Here is a 15,221-nt window from a genome sequence, read left to right as displayed (position 1 = left end):
CCAATGAAATATTTCTCCAGCGATCGGTTTGAAATCGCTTTGATGATCGGCAGTCTACTGCGACATTTCCATCGTATAAGATTCGAACATTAATCTAAGATATATTTTTAAATAGCAGCATTAATGGTGCAGCCGTGTCTCGTATATTTAGTAGCCGCGTATACATTTTTATGGAAGAATTATTTAGAATTTAAGATTGCAAGGATCCACGCATTTGAAATCCAGTGTCTTTGTTAATCAGATGCGCGAATCCTTTCAATAGCTATATGTCCAAACAATATTTCGCCCTGACAAACTTAAAGAACAGAAATCTGAAGCCACATAGCAACTACACATCCAATATCTCAATGCACAATGATCGCTACTGCAAAATCTTTCAAACGGAATACTCCGCCTTTAATTTGCCAATTGAATACTTCTTACTTCACGATCGGTACGAGCGTAACTCAAAAGACTTCCTCATTTTTATAGAATAGATTCAATAGAACAACAATTGTTGTACTCTCCAATTTTTGTTTCATATTTCTGATACGTGGATAAAAAAATTTTTAACATGTATATTAATAACAGATATTATCATTAGAGATACATATTATTATCTAGATTGAAATAAATTTTATTTTTTTGCTCGGTACGCGATTAATGCTCTCGATTAATGCACTCGATACGTAAATTACACAAACTATCGCTGCTAAAAAAATTTCTGTTTTGTAAGCTTATTTTATAAGCAAGTATATTATATGTTGAAACTTGAAAAATTGACTCTAAATTAATGACAAACAATCGTGATTTGGCCTTGAGAGTAACAACGCGGTTATCAGTGCGTTACATATCAAAAACCTGATTTATTTTAAATTTTTAAAAAATTGCAAAACAAAATTCTAAATTTCCAATCGAGTTTCCTTACAAGTAACTATGACGTACTCGATATATAGAACATTTAGAAAATCGTATAACTTTAAATTTAGAATTTTTTTTTCTAAACCCTCCTTTTGTAGCATTAGCGGGTTTCCTCATGCAATACGAATAAATCGTTCTCGAAAAAAAAAGAAATTAAGGACTACGCGTAGATATCTAGTTGGCTCACTGTGAAAAAGCATTACTAGACGTACGTTATACAATACAACAAATGGTAGTATGATTACTGATTACTCCGAATGAGCTGAAGCTTACAACACCATCACCCTGTAGATATGAAAGGAAACACTTTTTGCTTGGCATCCCCTGGACGCTCAATACGGGAATAAGTGCATTGCGCTGAAATCTTTAAAAATATTGAAAAGAAAATCATGCGCGGCGTATACGGGAGAAATCCCAGATGCTTCTTTATTTGCACGAAAAATTGCTCTCCATTTTAAGTTGTTAAATTTTTTGTGTAGATAAAATAAAAAATTCAATTTAATAATTAGTTATGTAAATTATCTACTAATTTACGAATTTCATTGAATTTTACTTAATAATCGTCACAATAAGAGTGAAATAATTACAAAAATAAATTTTTTGTATGTTATGAAGATAAAATTTATTAACAAAGTTATATTTTACGTGAAATAGTTTCCAAACCTATTAAATATAATAAATATTTCATTAAATTATTTTAATACGAGAAATACTTCACATTTACAGGTATCCCTTTTTTTCATAAATTTACGTCCCAATTTTTTTAAATTCTTAATTAAATATCATTTTTCAAATTTTTTTAGCATTTAAAGGTAAATTTTCTAGTAGTTCAACTTTAAATCAATTTTATTGAAGCAAAATCTTAAAATCAATTGAGAAAAAATAAAATTATTTCATATACTCGTTCACTCACATATATAATACACAAAACTCTCTTCTCATATTTTCAACTTTTTACGATATATAATCCGATTATAATCCGAAATCTATATTGATAAAAGTGATGGAACTTTAAATTCGAGATACGTGAATATATTAAATCCCATAAGCTTTATTTATATTGTCTAACAACTGCCTAAATTTTCATAAATCTGCAAGTCTTCGTATTTCTTTAACATTTATATTTCTACTAATTATTTCCGTCTAATAAAATGTCATAAAATTAGCGTTACGCTGGCATCAGCCGTACGCTTGCGTGAACGGAACAAAAATTAAAAGAAGTTACTCGCAGTTAATGCAGCCGGTGAAGTACAATTAGTTTCTTGCACAAAATGTAGAACAACTCATGAACGCGCTACATTATGCAGACAGTAGAGGCAATTAACATGTTTAGCTAATGCGCCTCGATAAAGTTCATTTCGAACGAGAATCTACTTGGCGTGGTAACAAGATCAGCTTGTTTAATACTAAACACAGCGTTTCTCATTGACACTGAGTGTAAAACTTAAGCGCCTTTGTCGACAACATTTAACGCATTATTGCAATGCGTGCTTCTTAATAAAAAAAATGTAAAAGACATTTTTCAAACTTTTTGTAAGAGATATAATATTAATTCTATTTTTGGGGTGCTAAATATTAATTTTATTTTCACTTATAAAAATACCTTTGTTTTTGCAACATAGCTTTTTGCAAAATAAATGTTACATAAAGTTCGAATTTTTAAAAATATGAATTTCGATATATTTTATAAATTAAAGACAAAAATTTCGCTATTTGTTTTCTATCTTTAAAGATTTGTGAAATAGTCGAAAAAGTCACCGAAATATGTAATTAAAATAAATTTTCATAATTTCATTAATATATTTTAAACTCGCGCGTTAAACAAAAAATGTAAAATACTTATTTAAAGAGTCATAATTAAAGAAATAAATTTAAAGAGTTATTTTTATGAAATCAAATTCCTCCGTCTCTTTCGTCAATTAAACTGGAAAAGGAAATAGAATTAAATAGTAGTAGAAAGAAAAAGAAGTAGTAATCAATTCTACAACTATAAAGCCAATCCCTAATTTACAAGATTTAGAAAATTCGTAGCTTCGCCAAATAAACGCTATCTCCCTCGATTCTTCTTCAATTATCAACTATATTTTCAGGGCACGTTCTACTTTAGCATACACAAGAGTCGAATCTCCAACTATATACGGCTCTATTGCGAGAAAATCCGAGAGAATTATCGTCACGTGCGAGTACTGTAACGATAATGCCGAGACACGGTCGTCGAAACGACGACCTCGCATGCATTTCTCTAAACTTAAAAAAAAAAAGTAAGTATACCCCATACAAGTTTTACGCTCAGTGCGCAAATAGAGAGAGATCATTAAACATGTTTCGTGCACAATCAGTTCTGAAGCCAAGCGTATAGAGGGAAGACATAGCATAACAAAATAAAAAAAAATAATAATAAATAAATAAATAATACGTAAAAGTAATTATATATTGTCGGAAATGGGGCTCTTACCCTGGAGGACGAGGGGGCACTTCCGGCGCTCCCCCAGATCTTGGCGGGGCCATCGCTAACCACAGCCTCACCTAGTTGGGACATCGTAACAGTAGGCGTTACCACAGTCTTTGTAGAACTAAAGTATTGCCTCTCCTTACAAGAAGCGGGAGATTACGCATAGCGGAAACGCGCGTGCTTCAGCCTGTACATCGATACGAATTCGGATAGGACTCCCGATCGACCGAGGACTCGCTTTGGCCTCTCTCGTGAAAGACTTGCGAATTATTGTGCTGACAGTTTTCACTCCAATCAAAGCGCGATTGAAAAATTTTCACGTGGCACTTTCTGCATTCGGAAACTACCTTGGAAGAGAGTTAGGACGGTTGACGCTTTTTCATCATGTATCTCTGAAATTTCTTACGTAGATCTCACGGAGAAACACACGGGGCCTCAGGAAGATACGATTATAAACAAGTGTAATTAGTTGTAACAGTAATCGCGTGCGATGACGAGTCTAGAAAAAAATGTGCGTGATCTACGAGGGTAAAACTATAATATAATGCTTGTAATACTTTTTCACAGTACTCGCTCATGAAAAGCTCACGTCGTATGAGAGATTAATATCAGGATTGCAAGACCGGAGTTATATAACATTGGGATTGTATATACGATCAAAAGTTCGACAAAATTCGAAGGAAGGTAAGCAATGCCTCTCTATGGAGAAATACAGACTAAAAAGAAATGCAAACTTATTAAATTTAACTTGCCTCGTCGCGAAACGGCAAATCGCCTACGAACGATCGTTAAACTTTCGATTCGCGTATGCCGAGAGAAGCATACTACGAAATCTTGCATTTCGAAAGTGAGCAACTCCCACGCTCTGCCTCACACTTAAATATTTTACGAATGTAAAATGTAACTTACAGATAAAGAAAATTTTACATATATATTTGATATACTCGTACATTTATAAATTAAATTGTATGACCGGTTCTGTCAAAAGCGCGAATAATAAGACATACTACAGCTGCGCAAAACTCTTCATTCGATTCGATTGCTCTGCCATTCTAATTCCGAGCACAATTGTCATTGTGTCAAAATAAAAAAAATAAAAAAAGAAAACGGAGAAAAGTATTAACATGAAATGTAGCTTTACTGAGATTCCCAGTTTTGCTATGTGAGCTTGCTCGCTAAGCTAATCATTACCTGAGTAGCCGTTTTACGCAATTACGAGATAAGTTTCCGGAATGCAGCAGACAAAGATTGCGAACTACCCCACGTACCTGCAGAAGGCATCTCGAATGTCAGACCAAGCGCTTCAAGATCGTCCTGAGAAACTTGAGAAACTTGACCAGAAAGATTATTCTGTAGGTTGTTGGGCACTCGTTGTTGCTGCTGCTGCTGTTGCTGCTGTGTTCGCGCGCCGACAATCGCCCTCAATTCCTGCCGCACGAACTCCGAGGTAGCGTTACCTATAACAAGAGAAATCTTTATAAACAAAGCGTCGCCGCGCAACATCGTGTTGCATTTCCTTTGTACAGTCACAGTTCTCAAAATTCCAATCTGTGCGTTATGTGTGTATACGTATGTGTGTGCGCGCGCGTGTGATTTTAATATTAATTTATTGTGTCCGTTACAATGCGAAATACTGCATTCGTGGCACAAAGGTTCTGCGACAAAGATAAAAAAAATTCATTGAGATAAAAAAATTTATCTTAATGAATAAAATTCAAATACACCTTATTGATAAATTCAATTGGGTTGAAAACAGTGATGATTCCATTTGTCGTTCAGTAAAACATAAAAATGTTTCATACGTGGTGTGCTTTCTCTCAATAACGTAGATTCTTTGGAATTGATTTTCTTTTCATAAACGTTGAGTTATTCAGTATTAAATATTTTGACAATTAAATCTAGAGTAAAAATTATATTAAAGTCTATTTGAATATAAGTGACAAATGTTTTATTTTTTAAATATAAACTTATAGAGGTAAATATATGAAAAAGTTTTTTACATGTGCGAGATAGCGCATATATAAAAAATTTCATGGTAATTATTTTTGAAAAATAATATGTAAAATTTTCCGGAATGATCGACCATCGGAGGGAAAAATTTTCAAGTATTCAAAAATTTCTACCCCAGCCAATCAACACAACTGTCATCAAAAAATTTGTCATACGATAAATGAAGTAGGACTGTTAAATTATTTTAGCCCTTTTCTGTAGATCTTCTATTGTTTCTTTCATTTCCCTTGAGGTTCCCATGCATTGTTCCCATCACACCCATAAGAAAGCTAAATCAAATTCTTTTGAATAGGGAAAGTGAAGAATAAACGCGTTATTTTTCACCAGTTTTACTAGACAATGCTTTGTGTGCGATATTTATTTTACTGGTAATTTCTAGGTAAAAATAGCATGGTGACTCTCTTTCGCAGCTTAATCTCCAGATCCCGCACCACACGACCTCTTTTTGTTCTCAGGTCTAAAATAGAATTGAAAGGAAAGAAATTTTCCAAGAAAGAGCACGTAGAATAACACCCAAGAAAGCACTAGGCCTCTTTTCAAAAGACGAGGCTAAATATTGTTTCCGTCTATAGAAAAGGCGCTGGGAACAATGCGCTGAACCGTGAGATAAATATTTCGAAGAGGGTGTCCAAAGTGGTCAAGACTTTTTTCGTATTTTAATCTCTTCTTTAAAACCGAGATTTCTCAGATATCCCCTCATATAATAAACTTAAAAAAAAAGTCTTCGATCTGTAATCAAGAGAAAACACACGACGTGCCGGTGCTATCTTATCTATTTAATTATCATAAAATTTCAATCATTTATCAAATAAGTGATGCATACATTATGATGGGATTGACAGAACAAAAATGGCGCAAAATATATAAAAATATTAATCACGAAAGCTCGATACACTGTACACAAAGATGCCTCGTTGTTAGTAAATGTTTCCACAACACGTAAAGATAAGCGGTGTTTGAATTCATCTTTTTTACATTTGTGATATTATATTACACAGATGAACACAGATGTGTGATCCTTTCCCCCCCCCCTTCCCCCTCTGAGAGATGAGAGAATGATTAAGATGTAATAAATCTGACGTCACATTTGCCACTTTCAGCGCTTCCCGCGCTACGCAAAACAGAATGTTGTCCCACCATATGAAATTATTATTCCATTTCCTGTGTGGAATTATATATGCTCAATAGACGCCGACATTCTTGAAATTTTAATGCAAGCCTACGCTATGATATTTTCAACCATGATACATTTTGCGTACTACGAAAATGTGTACAGTCGAACTATCTTAATCTCGATCTTCCCCTATAGAAAGTAATACGTAAACTGGACTTCTTCCTCTTGCGATGGTCTCCCACCATTTCGCATCTGCCAAAGCATGCATAGAATGAAAATATGACTAGTGAGATTATGGACACGCACGAGTGTGTGGGACTGCAACATTAGTCACGTTCAGCCGAGACAACGGTTGTGCAGCAGCAGTCGAATGTGATAGGTTCTTACCTTCAGATCCAATAAATCCTCAGGTATTTTACAACAACTTAACGATTTGCCCATTTTCATTCTACACGTATGCTATAACAATGTGAGAACCGAAGGGGAAGTTGGGACCAAAATATTTGCTCAGTCCCAACGAGTTGAAATTAAGGAAGTTCGGTTTATATTTCTTAATTGCTATCGCGATATATAAATTACAATATGGGCTGTGTTCCAAAATTCACCACCAGTGTTGGTAATCTATAGTACACGTAACGTATACTATAGATTTTCAGCGCTGGCAATGAATTTTGAAACACAGCTATGACATAATATAATACAACTCCGTGTCGACACCTTTGATATATAACAATGCAAAGATGTCCACGATTATGTACAAACAGAGAAACTAATAACGATACCCATAACATTGAGTTATCTTCCAATAACAAAAGATCGCTCAATGTTATTACGTTCAACAGCGTTAATTGCAATGATTTTATTCAATTAAGGAATTAAAGAAATGACGTAAATGGCAAAAATTTTGTTTTTTTTTAAATTTTCCATTTCTCAAATTACAGAACTTTATATATGTATATATGATACTTCAATAATTTGCATTGACAATAGAATATATGGACGGAGCCATAGCTGCCTATGTAGGCAAGGGGGGTAGCAATAATACGATAGACGTGAGGAGATCACTACAGTCAGTGTACTGACATCAATGACATTCGTTGACTGACAGTAGACTCTGTTCTATTTAGCTGAACTTCTTGCATAGTCTTGTTCATCTTTTTTCTTTTTCTCTCTAATTCTAAAAAGAAAGAAAAAAAAGATAAACCGCGCAAAAAGTTCAGCTAAAAAGAACAGGCCTAGTGATAGACAGTGTATTCCCCTCACCGCTAATATCACTTTCCCCTTCGTAAAAGGCTCCGTCCACGTATTCTACTGTCAATGGTAATTCAAGAAAATAGGATAAACAATATAATTCGATTGGGATCATTACAATATTACGCGATTTACAGTAAGATAAACGCAGTGATACAATATCGTAATGTCGTCCTAGTCACAGCGCTATTTGTGAACGGTGCAGGTGATGATTATGCCAAATTATGTATTTTGCGGGACTATGATAGAGATAGTTGCTTGGATTACACGCAGTGCAAGTATGTGTATATGCTACAAGTAAAATATTGAACTTTAAAGTATACAAATTCTTCTTAAACTAAGTCCCACCTATTTTCTATGTCAGAACTGTCTAACCTGTTAAAATCACGCCAATAAATAACAAACAAGAGACAGGATAAAGCAAGAAAAAAGAAATGCAGAGTAAAGTAATCGTTTATAAGCACAGAGTTAGACAGATCTCTTATACGAAGGACAATCAAATATAAACGGGAATTTCTTTTTTCTTACGGCCAGGTAAGTTACGGCACGGCACTGTGGGCTTGAAGGTGGGAATGTCTGGTCTCGATTCCGTCCTCGAGACCCTTGCCGAGCCTCCGCGTCAGTCAGTAGCACGATGAGCGAGCAGGAGGTGGGTGCACCCATCCGTCGCGCAACATTTTGTGATCAAGTTTCTGATAAAAGAAGAGTTAAACCAGCTGAAATTTTGAGAAGACCTCGTGCTCAGTTCGGGGAATGACAACCCGGTCTTCTTAAAATTTCAGCTGGTTTAACCCCTCTTTCATCAGAAACTTGATCACAAAATGTTGCGCAACGGATGGATGCACCCTCTTGCTCGCTCATCGTGCTACTGACTGACGTGGAGGCTCGGCAAGGGTCCCAAGGTCGAAATCGAGACCAGACATTCCCACCTTCATCCCCTCAAGCCCACAGTGCCGTACCGTAACTTACCTGGTCTTAAGAAAAAAATTCCCGTTTATATTTGATTGCCCCCCGTACATTATTATAAGATACACAAGATTTATTAATTTAGATTATTTTGGATGATTTATTTCGATTTCCATGGTCACATGTTTTCGGCATTACTCTTCATATTTCTCCGCAAGATAGGGAAAGAATTTTCCCGTTAGCTTTTATTTACACTTATGTCCATTTCTACCAATGCAAATTAATTTTAATCTCGGTTTAACATACTTTTCGTCTCTTCCTAGTTTTCTAAGAATTATATAAAGATAATAAATAAGTTAAACCGAGATTAAAGTCAATCTGCATTGGAAGAAGTGGACATTAGATACATTTTATATACACTTTAAGATATTAAGATGTGACCTGGAAAGAGATGAAACATTCCATAGGAACTGCAATAATCACAGAAACGTTTACCTTCATACTATCATATTATATGATAGTAGGAAGTATTAATATTATATTATATTATTATTATAGATAGGAAAGATGATATTATTATTATATAATATTAAAAAGTATTAATACTTTATGACTCTCCTAACGTCGACTACTTTACTATCTACAATAACTTAGATGAAAAAATTCGAAATTAAATTTAGTGCAACAATAAAGAGATTCGGGTGATAAAAGAGCCGATGTAATATAGAGTCGGCATAATACAATTGACAATATTTACAATTGACAATCTGTAATTATAGTTCTCTCTATCTGATAAATCTGATGAGAACCGTGTTAGTATACAGGATGTCCCACTTTTAAACGATCGCCCCTCACAATTTTTAATCTTTTCAATTTTAGAAAAAAAAATGTTTCAGACAAAAGTTGTATGATCTTGAAAATAGATTTTTTCGAAAAAAAAATGGATGTCACCATTATTTGTCCTCTTTCAGATCACACAATTTTTGTCTGAAACCTTTTTTTCTAAAATTAAAGAGAATGGAAATTTTGAGGTGTGATCGTTCACAATGGGATACCTGTATATCATATTGTACATTGATATAAATGATTTTCATCTGATATGGCCACAAGGATGTAAATTATTATCATATTTACACATATTTAGCATTATAATAATAGTTATGACACTTAATGGACACTTATAATAATGACACTTGATGAAAATTACAATTACATTTAAAAAAAGCGTCATGCAACATTTAACAAATATTCTCATACTTATAGAAAATGTTTGTGTTTGAACAAATACATAGAAACAGCCCTTCAGAAGATATTCATGAGTTTGACAATGTCGAATAAAAGTGCGCAATGGCAAAAGCTTTGGTTTAGAAAAATGTGTAAATTAAAAAAATATTAAGTAAAATTAAATTACACATTCATACAATCTATATAATACCGTACTACTGTATAAATTGTATATAATATTACGTAATATTGCATATATAGTTATATACTATATATATAATATTATATAATATATTCTAAATATATAATTATATACAAAAATTGATAGGTCCGATATGGAAAGCAGAATATATCAATAATAGATATAATTACTAACATGAAATTAACTTTTGACAATAAAATACCAAATATTGCTCTCTTATCTTAAATGATATATAGTAGATGGACTAATTAGATCGTAAGCGGTGTCGTTACGAGGCAGTACGCAATGTACGCTCCAGCGTAGGACGCAAAGTTTTGATAGTCAATAATTCTTTAAGTGTCCAAAAATATGTGAAAATGGACCGTTCTGTCAGCGATAATCTACCCCTATCTGGCTCAACGCCGCGCCGCCCGTAGGTCACATAAATACTTCCAATGTACTTTAAAAATCTTTAAATCAATATAAAACTTCAGAATTAAAACTTTATAACAAAAACACAAATTATCTGATATAAATACTATTGAACTGTTCGATGAGATAAATCTATGTAAAACAATATTTTCAGATATACAACAAAACACTTTGCAATCACCCAATTGATATTTTAAATAAATTAGCTTAAAATGGCTTTTTGGTAATATTTACCAATTTAACAAAAGCGTTCTGAATATTATTACTACGCCAATATAATATCTGTGACACTTGGTGAAGCAACTTTTTCAAAATTAAAATTAATCCAAAATTACCTCAGAAGTACAATGATGCAGAAGCGATTATCCGATTTAACAATCCTATTAATCGAGAATGAACTGGTCAATAACCCCGATTACAAAAATATTGTAGAAATATTCGCAAAGACTAAGACTAAAAAACATAATTTTTAAATAACTTTTTTCTTATTTTTATAAAATATATATATTATTAAAAAATAAGATATAAATATATTAATACATTTAACAATATAAAAAAAAATACAAAAATGAAATAAATAAATTCAAAAATTTGTTTAAATATAAAAAGATAAAAATGTAAAAAAGAAAACAGAACCACTATTCTAAACTTCGTTTGTGGTTCTGGGCAATATTCTGGCGTATGTATTAACGGGAAACGGGAATTTTTGAGACTATTTTTTATTTGCTTTTGCAGCTTCGCGTTGGGGCGCGCGAGCGAATCCCAGCGTTGGGGCGACTAAGACCCAGTTTCACAAGTGTCGGTTAACTTTTAATCTTAGATTAACTCACTCTTCGCCTCCTTCTAACGTCCCCCTTAGAAAAAGACGAAGAGTGAGTTAATCTAAGATTAAAAGTTAACCGACACTTGTGAAACTGGTCCTAAGACGACAGTCGTAACGTCACCGATTGTAAAACTAAAAGGTATTTTTTTTTAGATATATCGAGTAATAAAAAGGCAGACAAATATCCGAAGCATTTGCATAAACATTTCGATAAACATCGTTAAAAAGAAAAGAGAGGAAAAGATAGAGAAAAAGAGAGCTTTACATGTTTCCAATACACCCAATACATGCTTTGCATCCGCTAAAACTGCTGCTGCTGCTGCTGCCGCTGTTGGAAGTGATGATAGTTTCGATGATAAGACATAGGTGGGTTGCAGGGGATATAAGTATAAGGGTGATACGTATGGCGGCAGCAATGACAATTATTATTATTATCTTCTAACGGGGGACCACAGGGTCGTGATGATGATAATGAAGTGTCACATGACATTAATAAGTCACATGACTTACCACCCATTTGGTGATTGACGGGATTACCGGAAGGCAGTGACCTGGCATCTTGCGCCTCCCCGCCAGACGGATAGAGCGGTACTGACGACCGATCGTAACAGAACTGACTGTTCTGCATGTCTGCCGTGTTGATAGTGTTTGCGTTGGTGTGTTGATATAGCATTTGGGTATGTTGTTGGCTCGAGAAGTGTTGTGTATTGGTGGCGTTATGTTGATTATGGGTAGGTGTTGCCGGACAAGCCGAGTGTGAATGACTAGGTGAAAGAAGAGGTTGTTCCTTACTCACGCCGCCGTAGTGCCGAGGCGAGCCAATCCCACCTGCAACATCAATTGTGTATACCCGGACTGCCCTTCGCCAGCCTTTTGCCGAAACATTTAAAACGCTTCTATTTCGCTTTCATGTACCATGCCAGCGCTCATTGTTAAATAGCCACGTACAATAATATCGAGATCGAAAAAAATATATATATCGAATAAATTAAACAACCGGGGTGGATTAACGCACCCGGAAAGCGGGTTCGATTCTGCTAGCCAAAAGTCAAAAGCAGATATTCATATGCCAAATAAATAAAACTCTGGTATTTTCGAAATTGTGAAAAGGTAAGTCTCTCGATTTAATGATGCTATTTTTGTTGGATCTTATATTCGCAACGAATCGTCAGTAAGTATTATATGGACAGTCATAGATATGATATCATTAAAAGCAATCGAAAATTTTGCGCTATAAATATTATTGTCTCGTTTGATAAAAAACTCTTTTATACGTTTTTTAAATTAACTCACATATAATGAAATTCATTAATCTCACTCAATTTATTATATTATTTTATATCCTATAATTATACTGGAATACTAAGCTCATGTTAAAAAAGGAGTTTGTTGAGCTTAAATTTCACAAGTGAAGAAACGAAATTATAAGACTTTCTGCTTGAGAGAGAGTAGATAAGAAAAAAATTATGAAAGATAAGAAAGCGTTTCAATCTCTAGTATAACACATCGCTCCAATCATAAATTATTAAAAGATTAAATCCACAAATTATGCAAAATCTGCTACGTTTCTCAGAGTCACGCTTTCCTTCTATAAAAAATTTGACACATTACGTAATTTCTATTCACAGAAAAACATCGAGATGTACAGGCATAAAAAATACTAATAAAGTCTATGCGCATACCCGACTAATCTACGCACGGCTTCCACAATTTAGTAGATTAAACAAAGTTAATCTTAATCTGTACATACTTACCGACCTTGGAACAAAATCTTTCAGTATATTTCAATCACAGCTTCCATCGCGCGTATAATTGTATGTTAAGTCGCATATCGGCTTTTATTGTAAAAATCAGCTCAATGAGCCTCTACGTAAAAACTATTGCGCAAATACTTATTCAAGGCTATCTTTACTACTACCCGCGAAAGACACGAAATCGAGTTAACATATTTAAACGCATTAAAACAGACCTATTTAACCGTTTATTTAAGAATCACGCAGTAAACCTCCCTCTTATTAAGAGACTTATAGATCGCGTGAATCACACATTACGACTTAAACATTAAATAACATTATACTAATCAGAATACTCTGTAGAGAAGTCGATTTACCGATATTAAAAATTATACTTGAAACATATAGTGAAACAAAGAATATTATAAAAAGTAGTTATAAAAATCTTTTTAATTGCCATGCAAATTCTTTCTTAAAAACATTCAAGTTTTCAACGTATTTAAATCAATTAAAACAAATATAGTTAAACACGCGTTGGCACGGTAAAACGACTTCCCGATGCTTATATTTCTAATCTTACAACTAAATATATAATATCCGTCATATTGTTCTTTTGCACACCACATAATATAAAATCCCATATTTGTCATTACTTCATTTACTACTAAACAATGAAATATCCAAGTATAATTTTCTATTTAATGACTAGTATACAGTATACTAAAGTATACTAGGGTATAGTATACTTATATAGTATAATTTAGTATACTTTAGTATACTAAATTCTTTATATACTAAATTCTTTATATATATATTTCTAATTAATATTAGTCAAATATTTTTCAATGTTGCAAATTCGAAGGAATGTTTCCTACAACCACACAACCGAATCCTTTTCTCTTTTTCTTCAATCTGCCCTGATTATTTTAACTGCGATAATCCTAATTATATTTTAGCATTAAAACAGGGAAATATATGACGATCATTCAAATCCGATAATTTATTAGTACGAATAAATGTATACCTGGCAACTGAGTCGTAGCAGAAGGTGTAGACGTGGTTCGTTGCAGTCGATACTGGGCCGACGGATTTGGTGCACCAGTATTGGGACCCGGTGGGAACTGGCTAGCCGTAGGCGACGTCGGTGGAGGAAACGCTTCGGCAGGAAACGGGGATTGCCTGGCGGAGGCTGCCGTCCCCGGCGAAGGCATCGATCTTTGTTGTTGCTGTTGTAACTGTTGTTGCGCCGTGACCTGCTGTTGCGGCCTCACCTGGTTCACGTTGAATAATCTCGGTGTGTTGCCGTAATTGCCCTGGCGCATATATCGTGCAAACGTATAAAAATATCCAGAGAAATAAAGAAATGACAAATATAAAAAAAAAACTATAAAGCAGAGAAAGAAACAATATATGTATCATATAATAAAATATAAGTAGAAATTTAATGTATAATAAAATTCAAGCTTGTAATTTTTATGCGTTGCATTGACACTTAACTTGCATGGTTAATCACATAAATATTAATTAATGAACTTTTTTGCATGTTTTTATCTTTCCAATACGATCATTAAGCCTCAATTAATTCTAACTAATGCTTCTAAAAACATCTTGTACGAGTATTTTGTGTTTTATTGTAGTTAATCTGAGGTAACAATGTTTTCGCACTCACTTGTGCCACCCGTGGAGATAATGGTTGCGGATGAGAGAACGACAATATACCGGCCGGAGAATGTGGCGAAAGCCTCGCCGCGGCAGACACTTGTTGACCACTGTTGAAATTGTTATTCACAATATGGCTGTAGCAAAAAGAGAATCATGTGATGAGATTTTTAACAAAGCTATGTTAAGCATCTCGACTTAAATAAGCAAACCCGGGGTGCTTAACATAACAAAATACTCACTGCTGTGGTATCGTCGATGGATGAGAATACGAATGAGCGAGTCGGTGACCAGAAGCCATCTGGACGGAGGCCCCATAGCCTGGAGAAACTTGTGAATCTGGGACACTCGATCGCTGAATAAAAGAAAAACATTGCACATTTCTAGTAGTTATTTTGCATTTTTTAGAAACAAAACATTTTAATTAGAAATGAATTAATGCAACTTATCAAAAAGTGCGAATAATTATATTTGTACAATTCGACTTTGAAATTTTTAATATTCGTTATTATTATTAGATATAAAGTCAAGAGAGC

The 15,221-nt window shown here is 33.9% G+C and overlaps 1 protein-coding gene across 9 annotated transcripts in view; it reads right to left on the bottom strand.

Moving 5' to 3' along the window:
• LOC139815637 (uncharacterized) overlaps positions 1 to 15,221 on the bottom strand; it is a 148,248-nt gene that overhangs the window by 3,913 nt on the left and 129,114 nt on the right. For 6 of the 9 annotated variants that reach the window (XM_071782677.1, XM_071782671.1, XM_071782680.1 and 3 more), the window contains 6 exons: positions 14,928 to 15,040; positions 14,696 to 14,822; positions 14,051 to 14,339; positions 11,804 to 12,121; positions 4,621 to 4,809; positions 3,356 to 3,426 (listed from right to left, as the gene is read on the bottom strand). In XM_071782677.1, coding sequence (XP_071638778.1) covers positions 3,356 to 3,426; positions 4,621 to 4,809; positions 11,804 to 12,121; positions 14,051 to 14,339; positions 14,696 to 14,822; positions 14,928 to 15,040 — 1,107 coding nt within the window. The remainder of the gene's footprint in view (positions 1 to 3,355; positions 3,427 to 4,620; positions 4,810 to 11,803; positions 12,122 to 14,050; positions 14,340 to 14,695; positions 14,823 to 14,927; positions 15,041 to 15,221) is intronic. The other 3 variants (XM_071782676.1, XM_071782679.1, XM_071782678.1) reach the window with 3 other exon arrangements.

The sequence above is a fragment of the Temnothorax longispinosus genome, chromosome 7, assembly GCF_030848805.1.
Source record: "Temnothorax longispinosus isolate EJ_2023e chromosome 7, Tlon_JGU_v1, whole genome shotgun sequence".
Lineage (NCBI taxonomy): Eukaryota > Metazoa > Arthropoda > Insecta > Hymenoptera > Formicidae > Temnothorax > Temnothorax longispinosus.
The sequence above is the reverse complement of the archived record's forward strand: the minus strand, read 5'-3'. Positions and strand labels throughout refer to the sequence as shown.